The 19276-nt window shown below is 34.7% G+C and overlaps 2 protein-coding genes across 2 annotated transcripts; both read left to right on the forward strand.

The window, feature by feature from the left end:
• Positions 1 to 553: 553 nt before the first annotated feature.
• Positions 554 to 1555, forward strand: LOC130973903 (uncharacterized). The gene is made up of 2 exons (XM_057898591.1): positions 554 to 1138; positions 1298 to 1555. Exons 1-2 carry the CDS (start codon positions 554 to 556, stop codon positions 1553 to 1555), a joined length of 843 nt encoding a protein of 280 aa, XP_057754574.1.
• Positions 1556 to 10592: 9037 nt separating this feature from the next.
• On the forward strand, positions 10593 to 12951 carry LOC130973479 (rho GDP-dissociation inhibitor 1-like). The gene is made up of 5 exons (XM_057898030.1): positions 10593 to 10901; positions 10982 to 11048; positions 11434 to 11655; positions 11736 to 11860; positions 12632 to 12951. The coding sequence occupies exons 1-5, from the start codon at positions 10707 to 10709 to the stop codon at positions 12707 to 12709; spliced, it is 687 nt and encodes a 228-aa protein (XP_057754013.1). The 5' UTR covers positions 10593 to 10706; the 3' UTR covers positions 12710 to 12951.
• Positions 12952 to 19276: the final 6325 nt, after the last annotated feature.

Below are 19276 nucleotides of genomic sequence, written 5' to 3' on the forward strand. Positions count from 1 at the left end.
AATTCATGGGGTTTTTTGAAGATTTACCAGTTTATAAGCCACGCTTTGGACTTTCCGACTTCCTTGAGAATCTTCTTCTATCTTTTCCATATAACTAAGCCCTTCAGTGGGCTAAACAACAAGCAACAATGGGTGTCCTTCCGAGCCATTCAAGGTCGGAGGATTTTCACCCTTTTTGACGAGTCCTTCCACGATTTCAAAAACTTCTTCTTCAAGGTTCAAGCTGTAGAGGGTCACCACCCCTTTTTTCTGGACGAGCATTCCTCCCCTCGCTTTCCCCTTTACTGGCTGCCGGCCACTCCTTGCGAAAAGATTGGTCTAGATGACCTAGATGAAGTGGAGGCAGCCATTGTTGGGTTTTTCCGAGAAGCATGGGGGAGGGCCCCATACTTGGACACGAGAAAAATCCTTCAGGGGACGTCGGTCTTTGTTCAATCTTGCATAGGTAGTGCATGCATTTCTTGTTCCCAAGTTGTATTTTTCCGACTTGCATTTTACCGACTTGCATTTTATCGACTTGCATTTTACCGACTTGGTTGTTACTTTTGTAGATATGGCAAAGAAAAATGCTCAAGAGTCCTACCAGCGGGTACAGGAAGCTAAGGCGAAGTCCCGGGCTAGGTCCGGAGGTAAGGCGGTCGTCTCTCCTCCTCCTCCTCCTCCTCCTCCTAGGAACGTGGGTACTCCATCTCAACCTATTGTTATTTCCTCCTCCTCAAATTTGACTCGACCACTCCCTTCTGCCCAACCGTTCTCCGAGCCAGAGAGTAAGAAGCGCAAGACTTCAGAGTCTGGCCCTTCTTGGGAAGGTGGTGTTAGGGCGGAGGCTCTTGCCTTCGTCCGAAAGAACATCTATCCACTTATTAATATGGATGATGTTTCTGTTCGGAAGCACCTTGCCACTCTGGCCGAAGAAAGTTTTAGGGCGACGGGAGTTTGTGGCAAACTTCTGGACATGTTTGAGAAGACTCCCCTCAGCTCCTTGGGTACTTCCCCAAAGGTCGAGGAGCTGGAGGAGAGGCTTCTTATGTTTGAGAAACATCAGAAGGAGTTAAAGGAGGAGAGGGATAAGTTGAGGAAGGAGAGAGACGACCTCCGGAAGAAGGAGAGCGAGCTGCGAGCCCAATGTACTATGGAGGTAAATTTAAGGAAGGCAGCCCAGGAGAGTTACCAAAGCCTATTTAAAGATATGGTGGAGGTGAAGAAGGATTTGCTGAACTCTCGGAATGCTTATGCTGACTTGGAGGACTCTATCGCCGATGGCGCCGAGGAGTCTTGGAGAATTTTCCTAGAGCAGGTCAGGGTTATAGCCCCCGACTTGGATCTTTCTCCATTACATCCTGACAAAGTGGTGATTGATGGCGTCATTGTTGATCCTCCTGCTCCCGAGGTCCTTTCCGAGTCAGACCTAAAGACTCGGGGGCAGAGGATTATAGAGTCTCCTCCTCATTCTAAAGATGCACCGAGTTCTTCAGCTCCTGCTCCGACTTCTTCTTTGGCTCCTCCTTCCAGCCCTGGTGATGTTCCTCATGGTGGTGGTGATTCCAAAAAATAACTTCTTTAATTTTATGGCTATATGGGGGCCCGGCCTGTGGGTCCCCCTTTTTTTAAACTTCTATTTATTTTCTGGTGGTGTTGAACAATTTGCTTCTTGGCCTTTTGAGGCCGTAAACAAAATATTCTGTTTGTTGCCCTTTTTTGGATAAGGGTTTTAAACGAAATAAATGCCCTTTTTGGATAAGGGTTATCTAATCGAAGTAGGTGCCCTTTTTGGATAAGGGTTTACGTTACTTTACGCGTGCACATGCTTTTCTTTTTTGAAATATGTTTGATCTTTTCGAAAAACCTTCTGTTAGCTTGCATTATTTTTTCGAGCCTCTTTCGTGGAAAGGCTTGTATGCAAGCTTTAAACTTTTCAGGTTATCATATCCCTTTTGTTATCCTTTATACTCGACTTTGCTTTAGTGAGTTTTTATGACTTAGGTTATTTTTGCCATGCGTTTTTCTTCTACTTGGTGTTATACTCCGATCTGCGGATCAAAGTTTTTCCAAGTTTTCCTACTCGGGATCTCTTTCCGACTTATGAGTTGGGTTAGTTACCGAGCTTTTACGACCGACTTGTATAACCTCTTTACACCGACTTGTACCTCGTCGTTTTATCCTGACGACCATCTAGGTCGGTTCATGGGATTTTCACGTTTTGTCGAGCTTAAGTCGGCGCGTTTCGTAGAAAGACTTAGAAAAATAAAGGAGGATATTATAAGAGATATTATGAAATGAAAAAGATCTTTATTAATCGAGAAGGTACTTTTTGCTACTAAGGGTTTTGATAGCATATTTTCCCTTAGCCTCTACTATGATGCCTCGTTAAAAACTCTTCTCCAGAAAAAACCCTTTTGGGAAAAAATCATGAAGTTGGGAAAAGAGTACACCAGGGAGCAGAGTTCGCTTTTAACTATAGTACCTTTTTAAATTACAAGCATGCCACGACCTCGGTAGTTCAACGCCATCCAGGTCGGTTATTTTATAATAACCTTTTCCTAACACTTCCTTGATTTTGTATGGCCCTTTCCAATTTGCGGCGAGCTTTCCATCTCCCGATTTGTTGGCTCCAATGTCGTTTCTGATTAGGACCAAGTCATCTAAGGCAAATGTTCTTCGAATGACTTTCTTGTTGTACCTGGTAGTCATCCTTTGCTTTAGTGCTGCTTCTCTGATCTGGGCGTTTTCACGGACTTCGGGGAGCAAGTCAAGCTCCTCTTTGTGCCCCTGTACATTTCCGACCTCATCGTGGAGAATTACCCTTGGGCTTTGCTCACTGATTTCTATAGGAATCATGGCTTCTACGCCGTAGACTAATCGGAAGGGTGTTTCTCCTGTGGCGGATTGGGGGGTCGTCCTATAAGCCCATAGTACTTGGGGGAGCTCGTCAGCCCAAACTCCCTTTGCTTCCTGTAATCTTTTCTTTAGTCCTACCAGTATGACTTTGTTAGCTGCCTCGGCTTGCCCATTGGCTTGTGGGTGTTCTACCGAGGTGAATTGATGTTTGATTTCATGCTGGCAACCAAACTTCTGAAGGTGGCGTCGGTGAACTGGGTCCCATTATCAGTGGTGATGGAATAAGGTATTCCATACCTTGTGATAATGTTTTTGTAGAGGAACCTGCGACTTCTTTGAGCTGTGATGGTGGCTAGTGGTTCTGCTTCTATCCACTTTGTGAAGTAATCTATTCCCACGATCAAGTATTTGACTTGTCCTGGTGCTTGGGGAAAAGGACCTAACAAGTCCATTCCCCATTTTGCGAAAGGCCAAGGGGAAGTTATACTAATGAGCTCTTCTGGTGGAGCCACGTGGAAATTCGCATGCATCTGGCATGGCTGGCATTTTTTCACAAAGTCTGTAGCATCTTTCTGCAAGGTCGGCCAATAGAATCCTGCTCGGATTACTTTCCTGGCCAACGATCTTGCTCCGAGATGATTTCCGCAGATTCCACTATGTACTTCCTCTAACACCTCGGTGGTTCTTGAGGTCGGTACGCACTTCAGTAATGGTGTTGATATCCCTCTTCTGTAAAGGACATTTTTCACCAATGTATAATGTTGTGCTTCCCTTCGGATCTTTTTAGCCTCTTTCTCCTCTTTAGGGAGGATGTCGAATTTCAGGTATTCGACTAAGGGATTCATCCATCCGAGGTTTAGGCCGACTACCTCAAGTACCTCTTGTTCATCTTCCGTTTTGTTACCGAGGGTTCTTGGAGAGTTTCTTGAATCAGGCTTCTGTTGTTCCCTCCAGGTTTGGTACTTGCTAACTTGGATAGGGCGTCGGCTCTGCTATTTAGATCCCGAGTTATATGCTTGACCTCGATTTCCGCAAAGTGCCCTAGGTGTTCCAAGGTTTTTTCCAAGTATTTCTTCATGTTGGGATCCTTCGCCTGATATTCTCCACTTATTTGGGAAGTCACCACTTGTGAGTCACTATAGATCATCACCTTTGTAGCGCCAACTTCTTCTGCTAACTTTAATCCGGCAATCAAGGCTTCGTATTCTGCCTGATTGTTTGAAGCCGGAAATTCAAATTTTAAGGAGACCTCTATCTGGGTTCCTTTTTCGTCTACCAATATTATGCCTGCACCGCTCCCTGTTTTATTGGAGGATCCGTCTACATAGAGTTCCCATGTAGTCGGTTTCTCCTCTTGTTCTCCTGCATACTCTGCAATAAAGTCGGCAAGGCACTGGGCTTTGATTGCTGTCCGAGTTTCATATTTCAAATCGAACTCGGAGAGTTCTATTGCCCATTGAACCATTCTCCCTGCAACATCCGTCTTTTGGAGGATTTGCTTCATGGGTTGGTTCGTACAGACTCTTATTGTATGAGCCTGAAAGTAAGGTCGTAGTCTTCGTGAGGCTATCACTAAGGAGTAGGCAAACTTCTCTAGTTTGTGGTACCTTAGCTCAGGGCCTTGTAGAACCTTACTGGTAAAATAGATCGGGTGTTGACCGACCTCGTCTTCTCGGACCAGGGCTGAGGAGACAGCCCTGTTTGCCACGGATAGGTATAGGACGAGGTCTTTTCCCGGTATTGGTCGGGTTAAGATAGGAGGTTGGCTTAAGAATTTTTTGAACTCTTGGAACGCCTCCTCACATTCCGGAGTCCATTCAAACTGGCATCTCTTCCTTAACAAGGAGAATAATGGAAGGGATTTTAGTGCCGATCCTGCCAAAAATCTGGAGAGGGCTGCAAGTCGGCCATTGAGCTGTTGAACCTCTCTTAAACAAGTCGGGCTCTTCATTTCTAGGATGGCTCTGCATTTGTCGGGATTGGCCTCAATCCCTCTTTGTGTTAGCATGAAGCCTAGAAATTTCCCTGCTTCTACTGCGAAGGCGCATTTTGCGGGATTTAGTCTCATCCCATGCGACCTTATAGTGTTGAAGACTTGTGAGAGGTCGGTTAAGGGGTCGACTTCTTGCTTGGTTTTACTAACATGTCGTCGACGTATACCTCCATTAAGCTCCCTAAATGGGGGGAAAATACTTTGTTCATCAGCCTTTGGTACGTGGCTCCTGCATTCTTCAGTCCGAATGGCATGACCACGTAGCAATAGTTGGCTTTTGGTGTGATGAACGATGTTTTTTCTTGGTCGGGCTCGTGCATCGGGATTTGGTTATATCCCGAGTAGGCGTCCATGAATGATAGGTATTGGTACCCTGAGCTGGAGTCTACTAGGGTATCAATACTTGGTAAGGGATAAGGGTCCTTAGGACAGGCCTTATTCAGGTCGGTATAGTCGACGCACATCCTCCATTTACCGTTTTGTTTTTTGACTAGCACTACATTGGCTAGCCATGTTGGGTATTTGACCTCTCTGATGAAGCCGGCTTCCAGGAGCGCCTGTACTTGCTCTTCTACTATGGAGGCCCTCTCTGGGCCGAGTTTGCGTCTCCTTTGCTGTACAGGTCGGGACCCTGGGTAAACCGAGAGCCTATGAGACATGAGCTCGGGATCAATCCCGGGCATGTCGGAAGCCTTCCAGGCGAAGAGGTCGGAATTAGCTTTTAGGAGTTCACCCAACCTTTGTTTCAGGGTTTCCCCTAGGTTGGCTCCTATGTAAGTCGTTTTTCCTTCCTCTTTACCGACTTGTATCTCCTCGGTTTTTCCACCCGGCTGGGGTCGTAGCTCTTCTCTTGTCCTTGTCCCACCTAACTCTATGGTGTGGACTTCTTTGCCCTTTCCTCTCAGATTCAGGCTTTCGTTGTAGCACTTCCTTGCCAATTTTTGGTCTCCCTCACCGTTGCTATTCCTCCTGGAGTCGGGAATTTCATGCAGAGGTGAGGAGTTGACACTACTGCTCCAAGTCGATTAAGGGTAGTTCTGCCAATTAAGGCATTGTAGGCTGACCCTTCATCGATGACTATAAAGTCTATACTCAGAGTCCTTGATTTTTCCCCTTTTCCAAAGGTGGTGTGAAGGGGTAAAAATCCCAGTGGCTTTATTGGCGTATCCCCTAACCCATATAGAGTGTCGGGGTAAGCTCTCAGTTCTTTTTCATCTAACCCTAGTTTGTCGAAGGCGGGCTTGAAAAGGATGTCCGCCGAGCTTCCTTGGTCTACTAGGGTTCTGTGGAGATGGGCGTTGGCTAGGATCATAGTTATCACCACGGGGTCATCATGCCCGGGGATTATCCCTTGCCCATCTTCTTTCGTGAATGAGATAGTGAGGAGGTCGGGTGTCTCATCCCCGACCTGATAGACTCTTTTGAGATGTCTTTTGCGAGAAGATTTGGTGATCCCACCTCCCGCAAATCCTCCTGAGATCATGTGGATATGTCTCTCTGGGGTTTGTGGTGGCGGATCTCTCCTGTCCATGTCATCCCGCTTTCTCTTTCCATGGATGTCCGACCTCTCCATGAGATATCTATCAAGCCGGCCTTCTCTAGCCAGCTTTTCTATCACATTTTTGAGGTCGTAACAGTCGTTGGTGGAGTGACCATATATTTATGGTACTCACAATACTCGCTGCGACTTCCCCCTTTTTGTGTTTTAATAGGTCTTGGGGGTGGCAGCCTTTCAGTGTTGCATATCTCTCTGTATACATCCACTATAGAAGTCTTTAGAGGAGTATAAGAGTGATACTTTCTGGGCCTTTCGAGACCGGGTTCTTCCTTCTTCCTGACTTCCCTTTCCCTCTCCCTAGGGGAGGAAGTGGGTCCAGGTCGTGAACCTAGGTCTCTTAATTTGGCATTCTCTTCCATGTTGATGTACTTCTCGGCCCTTTCTTGTACATCACTTAGAGAGACGGGGTGTCTTTTAGATATGGACTGTGAGAAGGGACCTTCTCTAAGTCCGTTGACTAACCCCATTATTACTGCCTCCGTGGGCAGGTTTTGGATTTCTAAACATGCTTTATTGAACCTTTCCATATAGGCTCGTAGAGATTCTCCGACCTCCTGTTTTATCCCCAGGAGGCTCGGTGCATGCTTTACCTTATCTTTTTGGATTGAGAACCTCATCAAGAATTTTCTTGAGAGGTCTTCAAAACTGGTGATGGATCTTGGGGGAAGGCTATCGAACCACTTCATCGCTGCTTTCGACAAAGTGGTCGGGAAAGCCTTGCATCTCGTAGCGTCGGAGGCGTCAGCTAGATACATCCGACTTTTGAAGTTGCTAAGATGATGCTTTGGATCCGTAGTTCCATCATAGAGGTCCATATCAGGGCTTTTGAAGTTCGTTGGAACTTTTGCCCTCATTATGTCCTCGCTGAAAGGATCTTCTCCGCCTGGGGGTTGATCTTCTCCTTCGTCGCGGGAGTTCTTGAGAGAGGATTCTAGCTGCAAGAGTTTTCTTTCCAACTCTCTTCGCCGTTCCATCTCTTCCTTAAGGTACCTTTCGGTTTCCTTTTGCCTCTCCCGCTCTTGTTCCAATTGCTCCAGGCGGCTATGGACTAGTCCCATCAATTCTGTTACGTGGGATGGTCCACCCTTTTCTGATTCACGTCCATCTGAGGAGTTTACCTTTGGATTCTTCATTCCAGAGGTACCCTCTCTGTGTTGGTCGTTATCTTGATGTTGGGCTGTGTCTTCATTGTCGTTGCCCAGGCCTAGATTCTCTTGCTCAGAATCTGTTTCAACATGGCCTTCTTCATGGGATCTTTCTGCCATCAAGGGATGATCTCTCGGGTCCCCGGCAACGGCGCCAATGTTACGATGGGAAACCGGAGATTAGTCCAATGGATGGCGTTCGGCGGCCCAAGTGTATGATGGAGGAGGACTCTGTGTGGGTCCGCAACTCGGGAGGCTCCGTCCGACTTGTGCTCGCGTGTGAATGGGGGGTGGTACCTGCAAAGACACTCCGATGCCTAAGTTAGCAAGGGTGTGAGCGGGTCTTAGAGAGTATTGGACTTAGGAATACCTGAGGCGTGTCAGTGTACTTATAGTGGTGAGCCAATAACCACCGTTGGAGTAGTGCCGTATCTTTAGGATAATAACCGTCCCATCATCTTAGGGAGGTTAAGATATGGCTTTATGAAGTGGTTGGAGAGATTTCAGGGGCGGTTACTCATTTGAATGAGTATTTATCTGCCAGCTAATCTCGCAACCGACTTCTTTATACCAAGTCGGGGTTAACACCGACCTCTTGGATGGAGGTGGGTGCTTTGATAGGCTTAACCTAGTGGATCAGGCCTTTCGATTGGTCCTGGGCCCTTAACATTGGGCCAGGGTATGAACAGTTATGTACTTACATAGGACGAAAATGTTGGGGACAAAAACGATATATAAAAATAAATTTTAATTTTATCCTTTAATAATATCAATTTTTTACTGTACATAGTATTCAATTTTTTTAATCACATCTAAGTAAATTACACTTAATCACATTACTTTCATTCTAAATAATTTTTTTAATATAATTTTACACTTAAATTTATAAGTTAATATAAAAATATAAAAAATATTTAGAATGAAAATAGTGTGATTAAGTGTAATTTATTTAGATATGATTAAAAAATAATTGAATATTATATACAGTAAAAAATTGCTATTATTGAAGGATAAAATTAAAATTTATTTCAATGTATCGTTTTTGTCTTCAACATTTTCGTTCTATTTAAGTTTTCAAAATCGTCTCAATTTTGTCCCGCCGTAAATTCTGTTAACGGATCCCTAACGCAGGATAACATTGAGTCAATTTTAAAACGTTAGGGACTTAAATAGGACGACTAAAAAGTTAGGAACAACTTTGAAACTTATCCCAAATGTTGGAGACAAAACTATATTTACTCCAAAAAAATATTTGAAGTAAACCAGTTAAAAATCAATTACAAATTCAATTAACTTATTGAACTGAAATAATTTTTTAAGAGTTTAATGATTTAAAATAATAAATTACAAAAATAATAAATTTTTTAAAATTATATATTTAATACTTAAATATATTATTTTATTATATTTTCGTTAATTTCAATTAAATTTCAATTAAATCTCTATTGTTTCAATGATCAATTCAGATTTTAGAACCTTAATTATTTTCATTGTCATTTAAAGGAGTTCGGGAGAGAGAAGTATCAAGTGAAAGCCACCTTTTTAATGCAAATCAATCTCAGTTAAGTAGGGAGTGGATCCTCTCCGGTGACTAAAAAATTGGATAGTGTGCAGTGTTTAATCTAACCATTCATCACTCTCTATTTCTTATTTATTTCTGGTCCCACTTACAAAATCAAAGATGAGAGATCACACTGTATTTTGTCAAGTGTTGAAAAAATTGGAGAGGATCCATTTCCAGTTAAGTAGATTCAATAATCTACTAAGAGAGATTGCCAAGAATGATGACATTGGCGACTTACTTCGATTTCATCAAAACGGATTTTAGAGATCAATATATTTAGATACATATTCAAAAATGGAGGCACTCAGATAAAGACGCCTAAAACGTCTTTTTTTAAAGATGTTTTAATGTTGTGTTTTAATTAGTTTCTGTTTTTGTCACATATTATTAAATTTCTCAAAAGATTTTCTTTCCAAAAATAATAAAAAACATTTAATTTGGACTAAAACAAAAAAATAATATATTAACTATTAGATTTTTTTTTAAAAATTATTTACATAAAAAATTATATCACATTCATCAATATATATATATATATATATATATATATATATATATATATATATATATATATATATATATATATATATATATATACAAGCTCTTAAAATTTCAACCATATCCCATCTTTAAACATCCTTAGCAATATATATTGATGAATGCGATATATTTTTTATGTAAATAATCTTTTAAAAAAATCTAATAGTTAATCTATTACTTTTTTTTGTTTTAGTCCAAATTAAATATTTTTTATTGTTTTTGGAAAGAAAATCTTTTGAGGAATTTAATAATATATGATGAGGAACACCGAATAAATTATACAGAAACTAATTAAAACACAACATGAAAACATCTTTAAAAAAAGACGTTTTAGACGTCTTTATCTAAGTGACCTCCTTCAAAAATTTAGATCTAACTTTGTACTGTTTTGTAAATATATTAAATTGATAGCAATAATAAAAAAGTTAGTATATAAAAAATCAATTATTAGTATAAAAATATATTTTTTATGATTTCTTTTTCTAAAGTGCTATTGCAGATATAAAATATATATTAATAATAAATTTAACACATATATTTATATACAAATATGTAAAAATTAATTTAGTAACTAATTTTTTGGTAAACATAGTATGTTTTAAAAAATAATTAGTTTATATAATTCGTAATTCATCTTAAGATGTAACAAAAATAAGATCGTCCTTTTTTTAATTCAATTTATTTTATTTTGGTTTTGGATATTAGAAATATATTACTTCTAAAATATTATGTAAATAACAAATCTTTTTTAATGATATAGCTCAAATAACATAATTTTTTATACTTATATAAAAAATCGTGGATTTGAATGACATAAGTCAAATAACATAATTTTTTTATACTTATATAAAAAATCGTGGATCTGAGTCTTTTTATTTTTAATAGAAAAAAAAAACTCTCCTTATATATATAAAAGTGTCTCAAAGTCTTGAAGACTTGAACGAGTCACACGAAACAGCAAAGCCAAATCTCTCCTCAAAAAAAAAAAAAAAGACAAATTCTCTCTAAATTTGGCACCCAAAAATATTCAAAGTGTTACCACTAACTACTTTCTCTGACTCAACCAAAATGGCTGCTGCTGTTAGAACTGTCTCCACCACCACCACCAAGGATAACAATATGAAAGAGCACAAGAACAAGAATAACGTTGTTGATCAATGTGAAGAACATGATGCTGATGATGACAACAAGTGTTGTGAAACTGAAAAGGAATTGGATCTTGGTCCTCTGGTTAGCCTCAAGGAACACCTTGACAAAGATAAAGTAATAAGCTTCTTTCTTTATTCTTCACTTTTTTTTTCAATAAGTTTCTTTTATTATAATTTTTTTTTTGTTTCTAAAAGGATGATGAGAGTTTGAGAAAATGGAAAGAACAACTACTTGGAAATGTTGATGTATCTGCGGTTGGAGGTAACTTCCAACAAAATCAGTTCTAGCTTTTTCGAACTAAAATCAACCACTAAAATTAGTTATCAGTATAAAATATACATTGAAAATAAATTAAACCATACGTGTATTTATATATAAATACCTTAGTGACTGATTTTAGTGGCTGATTTTGGTGTACAAATAGTATTTTTGTTTTGACATTATATATACTATGAAAGGTGAAAAATCAGTGCAGTCCACTTCATGTGAAGTTAATAGCTGAGAGCCGCTAGATGAAAATTTAGTCAAATCAGTCAAATCATCTAACAACTCTCAATTATTAACTTTACATGAAGTCGACTGCACCTGAGTTTCCACCACTATAAAATTTTGTATCGATTTTCGAACGTTGTGGGTTGAAATCCAGAAAGTAAAGATCCAGAAGTGAAGATTGTGAGACTGAGCATTACATCCCCAGACAGAGAAGAAGACATAATATTGCCAATTCCGTTCACAAATGAACCTAAAAAGACACTCTTTGTGCTTAAGGAAGGAAGCAAATTCCGAATGAAATTCACATTCACTGTCTCAAACAACATTGTCTCTGGTCTCAAATACACTAATGTTGTCTGGAAAGCTGGTGTTAGAGGTTAGAATGGACCCCTTTGATTAATTAATTAATTTGATTATCATATAATTAAGTTAGTTACATGGGATTTTTGTTAACAGTGGACAGCAGAAATAGAATGTGTGGAACATTTAGTCCACAGCTGGAGCCATATGCATATGAATTGGAAGAAGAAACTACCCCTACTGGCTTTTTTGCCAGGGGAACTTATTTATCAAGAACAAAGGTAAAACCAAAAAATAATAAAAATAAAAATTATGCATTAACTTTACTATTATCCTCAGATCCTTCATAAATTGTGAGCATGTCTTTATTTTGTGTTTTTGTTTACTTCCATCTTTATTGTGTTGAGTCTTTTTGTTTTTTTCAAGGAAAAAAACAAGTTTTTTTTTGTCATTTTAGCTAGTAATTAAGTTAACGTAAAAAAGAACAAATCGATTCCTAACTTTTTGGTCTGCGGATATACATTTAAGTTTCTGGACACATCGATCTCTGAGTCTAATTTATCCAATTTTAAAAATTCTCTCACGTGTGCATCCGTATCAACCAGGTAAGTACAATGGGAATCACGTTTGATTTTTTAGTTGGGTCTGACAGACCCAAGTGAACATGAGAGATCGATATATCCAGATTTTGAAAAAGTCAAAGACTTAAATGTATTTTCAAATTCTTGAGGATTTAAATGTCTGCGGTCAAAGATTTATTTGTCTTTTTCTGGTAAACTACCAAAAATGGATCCAAATGATTCATAAAAATACATCTGAATTTTATTATCGACAAAATACCCTAAAATAATTTAAAAATACGACAAAAATTATTCGGATACATTTTGTGTGGTTTACCCTTGTGATAATTATCTACCATAATTTTTCATTTTTTCCCGCAATTTTATTGGTTGAACCCTGAACTATCTTTAATTTGTTTTAGAATGTTTGTTAAGTTTGTTACATTACTAATTTAGTGTACCTAATTAATTTGATTTTCATGGTTTTTTCAGTTTATAGATGACGATCGAAAATGTTACTTGGATGTGAGTTACCACTTTGAAATTCGGAAGACTTGGGGAGGACAATGAGGGACTGAATTTGAAGCTCAAGTTATTTATTGTTGGGACATTATTATTTTTCCTCATGTCTCCAATCTCTTTGACAATGTTGTTTTATCTTCGTGTGACGAATGTTAATTCAAGTTTAGCTTCTTCTCTGTTTCTGTTTCTCATTGTTCTCAAAGTTGTTGGTTTCGTTTAAGTGAAGAAATTGTTCATAAATTAATTGACTCTAGATTGTTAGTTTTCTCTCTAAAATCATATAATAGGCAAATTCGGCTTGAAATTACAATGCATCAAGAATTGACCATAATTTCATTGCAATTTAATTATATCACTAGTAATTCATCACAATAAAACTAAGAATCAATTCTTTTAGAAATATAAAAGTATTTACATCGCAACAGTTATAATATACATTGCAAAAACCATAATATTTGCTATCATAGTAATATACAACTGAAATTCAAAATAATAGCTTTTATGTTCACTAAACTACACTAAAAATACTAAAAAAAATTGATTGGTTGACAAATGTATTTATAGGAAAAAAATAATTCTCTAAAGTTAAGAGTTAGGAAAATTAGGGTTGAACGCGGATGTGATCGAATATAGCCAAAATTTCGATCCGATCCGCATTAAAATCATCGGATCGGATCCAATATCCACAGCTTTTAAGCTTGGATCCGATCCGCACATTTGTGGATCGTATTGGATCTGATATCGGATATATCCGCAAAACACAAAATTATTTTTAAGAACTTATTTTTATTAAAAAATATCAATAAAATTCATTTTTTATATTCTTTTAAATATGTTTAAAAGAATGATTAATCTTTGATAAATTTTTATTCTCTTCAAATTTTAAAAAAAATAATACTGTGAGACAAATTATTTTCCCTTAAAAAAAATGGTGAAACCAATCTATCCGACATAATTAATTTTTGAGAATTTGAAGAGAATAAAAATTTATCAAAGACCAAAAGTGTCTAATTTAAAATAATTTAAGGGTCGATTTAAATATTTATTGACAAACAAACAGGACTCATGTGTAGTAGTATACAAATGTACCTAATGAGAAATGGTAACTAAAAATTCATATTGTTGACAAAATAATTTTTAAAGATACAAATAAAAAATGAATTCCTAAAAAATAAAAAATTTGACAAAAAAATAGATATAAAATGTAAATTTTTTAAAAGAGATTTTAAAGCTCAAATTTTAGTTTAATTTAGTTGAAGCATTATTAAAAAATAAAATTTTTTAAATTTGGTATTTTTATGCTAATAAATTATTTATTTTAATATGACTGAATTTTTTTAACAAAATGTTTAGAGTTCGAATTTCAATCTGATATTTTTGTTTGAACTTTTCAAATAGTTATTTTTCAAATATTTTTGCAAAATATTTGAATTAAATATAAAATTATTTATTAAATATAAAAATTATTTATCAATTATAAAAAAAATTTTCTTATCATATTTTAAATTATTTTCAGATGCCATTTGAATAATTTGTTATAGTGAAATGGTACGGAAACAGTCAAACAGACGATTTTTTTAAATAAATATTTTTAATATTTTATTTATTAATATAAATAATTTGAATATAATTTACGTTTTTGTATCTTATTATTTATCTTATTTACAGTGTAAACGAATTAATTATAAATATATTTTATTATATATTTTTTTTCAAATTTTATATATATTATTTATAAATAAGATAAAACTAAATAAAATTATGACTTATTTCGTTTATACAATTAAAAAAAATACGTCTATAATTATCTTATTTACATATATATTGATAAATAAAAATATTTAATTTATTTATATAAAAGAAACAGAAGCAACAGGTGGATCCTCAAGTACTGCTTCTGCTTTCTTAAGCAAATGGCCAAAAGATCCTTCAGTCCTTTGGTATGGTCCAAAAGCTATTCTCCTACGAACGCCACGTCACACTTTGTTAACAACCGAACATCAGGATTAGGAAGAAGAAGAGAAAAAGAAAGAAAGAGAAAAGACGACGGGATTTATTAAAAAAAAAATTAAAAAAACGAAAGATGCAGAGCTTGCATTGAAAAATAAGATTCGACCCCATTCATTGCATGAACCAAAAGTATTTGAAAGTGAGTAACAAATTATATTGCCCTAATATATTTTAATCATCATTCATTTGAAAAAATTATACGGAAGGCAATAACTTTGGGGCCAATGTAATTAGTTCTTAGTCATTACTCTTAATTCTAAAATAAAAAAAAGTTATTTTGTATATATATAATGTATGGGACTAGCAATTTTTAACAATTTTTGTTATATTTAACCAGAATAAATATTAAATTATTTTTAATAAATAAATTTTATTAATATATATATATATATATATATATATATATATATATATATATAATTTACAGAACTAGCAATGTTTAACAATTTTTTGTCATATTTAACAGTATAACTATTAAATTATTTTTAATAAATAAATTTTATTAATTTATATACATAAATTTTAATAAATATTAATACAAATTACATGTTTTATAAATGTAAATTATTATAAATAAGTGTAAATTATTGCTTATATATATATATGAAAATAAATTTGTGGAATAATATGGATACTTTATTCATATTTTATACGGATAAATAGTTAAAATAGTCTTTGAAAAGTTATGACGTCAATAATTGAGTGTCTTAAATTGGTGAATAAAATATATAACTATGAGTAAAATTGGTCTTTAATAACATACCATCGTATTTTCTTTTCAAATGACTCAATACTTTTTATCAGAGTTACACAAAAAGAGTGCGATCACTTAATTGAAATCCTATGAGCCTACAAAGAGATTAGTGGACAAATGGTCAACCTAGATAAATCCTCGATTTTTTGCAATAAAAATACTCCTACCCAAGTGCGTGATCAACTAACTAGTACGTTGTGAGTTTCTCATGTAGGCAATCAAAATAAATACGTGAGATTATCGGCAGTTATGTAAAGATCTAAAAGAGATACTTTTAACTATATTAAGAATAAAGTCTCTCAAAAATTACAACACTGAAAAAGGGGACTTCTTTCTTCAAGTGGCAGGGAGGTGTTAATCAAGGCAGTGACAGCAGTAGTTTCTATTTATACCCTCAGTTGTTTCAAACTTTCAGAGACATTGATTGAAGATATTCAACGAGCAATAATAATATAATTTTGGTGGGGTTAGAAAAATATAGAGAAAAGGATGCAGTGGATTAGCTGAAAAATTTCATGCAGACTGAGACCTTAAGGAGATTTAAACTTCAAAGATTTAAAGGCATTCAACCTCACTATACTAACTAAATAAGGGTAGAGAATTCTGACTAAGTCCCATTTTCTAATATATAAAATCTATAAATGCAAAGATTATATATTTTTTAACTTTTTTAGAGTTGAAGTTGAAAATAATCCATCTTGAAAATGGAAGTGTGTTGGAGAAAAAAAAGGTGTCGAAAAAGGGTTTACTTTAAAAAATTGGTAGAGGCATTTTAGTGAGTATTAAAGAGGATTCGTGGTTCTTGAGTTTATTACTGTAACTCCTATTCCTAATGCCAATATAGTACACACACTAGAATGGATATCAAAGTTAATTCAACCAGATAAAAATTGGAATCAGACATTAATAATCAACATTTTCAGTAGACAAGTAGCAATAGCCATACTCAAAACAGTCATCCAAAAAGGAGAAGACACACTGACTTGAATGAAGACGAAAACTGAAAGTTGTCTCAGAGTATAAGATTGCTTTCCAATTCTTTTACCCTCCCATCGAATTCTACTTGAACAAAGTTAACAAAATTTACTACGGTCCTCAATTTAAAAGTTAAAGTGTCCACCGAAAATTAAAAATTTTTGTAGAAAGTGATGCACGAGGATTTACCAATTAAGAAAAAATTAAACTCAAGAATTATTGCAGTGAATTCGAACAGTCCAATATGCGGATTGGAGAAAGAATCTGTTTTTCATTGTTTCTGGTCATGCTCCGATGCCATAGAAGCTTGAAAAAATAACCAATTGCCTATTCCTCTCTGAGTTGAAAATCTTTGGCGATGATATATGCAATTGACCAAATTCTTTTAGAAGAGTGGAGATTATCAGCAATTGAAAGTCCTGACAACTTACACAATATAGAAGAATTGGAGAGTAAAAAATAAAATGATCTTCACTAACTCCCGAAAAAAAATTATTTTTAGTGACAAAAATTACACTAAAAACTCTTGAAAACTCATAAACTTATTTATCTTTTACATTAATGGTTATTGCATATTGTTTTAGTTAGAACTTTCTATTTTTTCCTTTTAATTATAGTTTAATGTGGACCATTTATTCTATCTAATAAAAATATTTACCTTTTGATAAAAAAAATACAAAATTAAGTAATATGATCTTCCAAAAATTAAATTGACGTATTTGTAGAAATTTTTTTTTTGGGTGACTATATTTGTAGAATTGAATATACCCATATGTTCCATCACATTATAATTCCAATTTCTAAGGTAGAGACCAAAATTAATTATTTGCCTCTAAGAAGTTGTGTACGTGGGTTTGGTTTTGTAATCATCAGTTATTATTGCTGCAGATCAAGGTTTATTAGTTAGTTAGTTATGTAGTTCAACTAGCTTGATTGTTCTTTCAGTTTTCATCAATCAAATAGTTAACTCAATAATGAGTCTTAGATTGAGTATTGAATGATCAACCTTCTCATTGCTCAATCTCGCACACTACTTCTCTTCTGTCTTTGATTGTCTATTAGCAAGTTTCATCCATTCTTAATGATCATATATAGGAGTCAGATATTTTACCACCAACCTTTTACTTACATATAAACTATCATGTTTAATTAAAAAAAAAAATTTGAAATTTACGATTTTTATTATAAAAGATATAAACTAATTAAAAATTTAGTTCAATAAAAATGAACTACACATTTTAAATATTTTTTTCAACTAACCCAATTTTACTTTTTAATGAATATTGAATTAGTTTATCAGTGATGTTATTCGTACAAGTTTTTTTGTAACTAAATCTAACTAAGTTGAAAATGCGCGCATGTGTCACTGTTTCTTTTTATCTGTACTTTTTTAGCACAAAAATTTTTATTAAAGAGCACAAAAAATTATTGATATAGCATATAAATTTTTACATAAAACACAAATTTATCAATATAGTATATAAATTTTTGTACATAACACAAAATTTTTTGCTACAAATATAATTTATTAGTTAGGTAAATCAATGTTATGGACATGTGATCTTTCAAAAAATTTTGTATTGTGCATAAATTTTTTTTGTACTGTGTAGTATGTATTTTGTTGGTTGGACGTTAATATTTTGAATATGTAATCCTTTAAAAAATTTTATGTTGTATGTGCACCAAAGTGTTTATGCTGTGACTAAATTTTTTATGTTGTGTACTAAAATTTTTATATTGTGCATATTTTGTTAGTTGAGTGTCAATATTCTGGTACATGACCCTTTTTGTGTTGTGTGTTAGAACTTTTGTACTGTGAATCAAAATTTCTATATTCTAGTTTTTCTAAACATATATAAAAGAAGAAGATGAAGATGAAGAAAATAATAATAATAATAATAATAATAATAATAATAATAATAATAATAATGATGATGATAGAGAATGAGAAAGAAAAAGAAGGAGGAAAAAAATCAAACAAAAGAAGAAAATATTGACGAACAATAATGCAAGAGGAGGAGGAAGACGATAACGACGACAAAAAAAAGCAGTAATGGTACATGTGTATATATATATATATATTCAAAAAAGAAGTGCGCTGTAATTTGGTTAAATACATAATTTAAAAAGTTTAGATGTCTAACTTTATTGTTAGTTTATATCTTTTATCTATAAAATTAATGATATTTAAATGTTTTATATATTCATGCAAATATTTTTTGTTGACTATTCTTATATTTTTATTTTCTATCTTTGATGGCTATGGTAAAAAAAGATGAAAAAATTTAGAGATCAGCACTTTTAATAAATATAGAAGTTACAATTAAAAAATAATATTGTAATATCCCCAGTAGAAAGAAAATATTGTTTAGAAATTGATTGATTTAAGATAGTGTACTGTTTATACTTTATAGTATTTAAGTTAAATCCAACTGGAAAAGCGAGAAAACATTACTCATGAATAGCATTGATTTAACTCTAAAGTCTAAACCTTACTTTTTTTTGGGTATGTTTCTAATTATCCACTTTTGAGATGTCAAGAATCAGAACAAAATTAAACACGCTAACTGGATTCCAATTATTCACTTTATTAATTCAGTCATGATGGTTGTTTTGAGCATGATTATTATGATTGAAAGGTATAACGAAATGTGTGGATGCATGCTATTGCTAGCTATGATTACACTCATGAACTTGATGGGCCTACAAAGAAAGTAGGGTTTTGTAAACGAGTTTTTTTTTCTCACCGTATCTCCGAGGAAATAAAGGGTTGTTCATACTGAATTTTATTTAAGAATTTGTTATTAATCAATAAATTACTACATGCATAATTAATTTGAATTGGTTTAACAGTCAGTTCACTCGTCCACTTAAGT

Source organism: Arachis stenosperma, chromosome 4, assembly GCF_014773155.1.
Source record: "Arachis stenosperma cultivar V10309 chromosome 4, arast.V10309.gnm1.PFL2, whole genome shotgun sequence".
In the NCBI taxonomy this organism is placed as follows: Eukaryota; Viridiplantae; Streptophyta; class Magnoliopsida; order Fabales; family Fabaceae; genus Arachis; species Arachis stenosperma.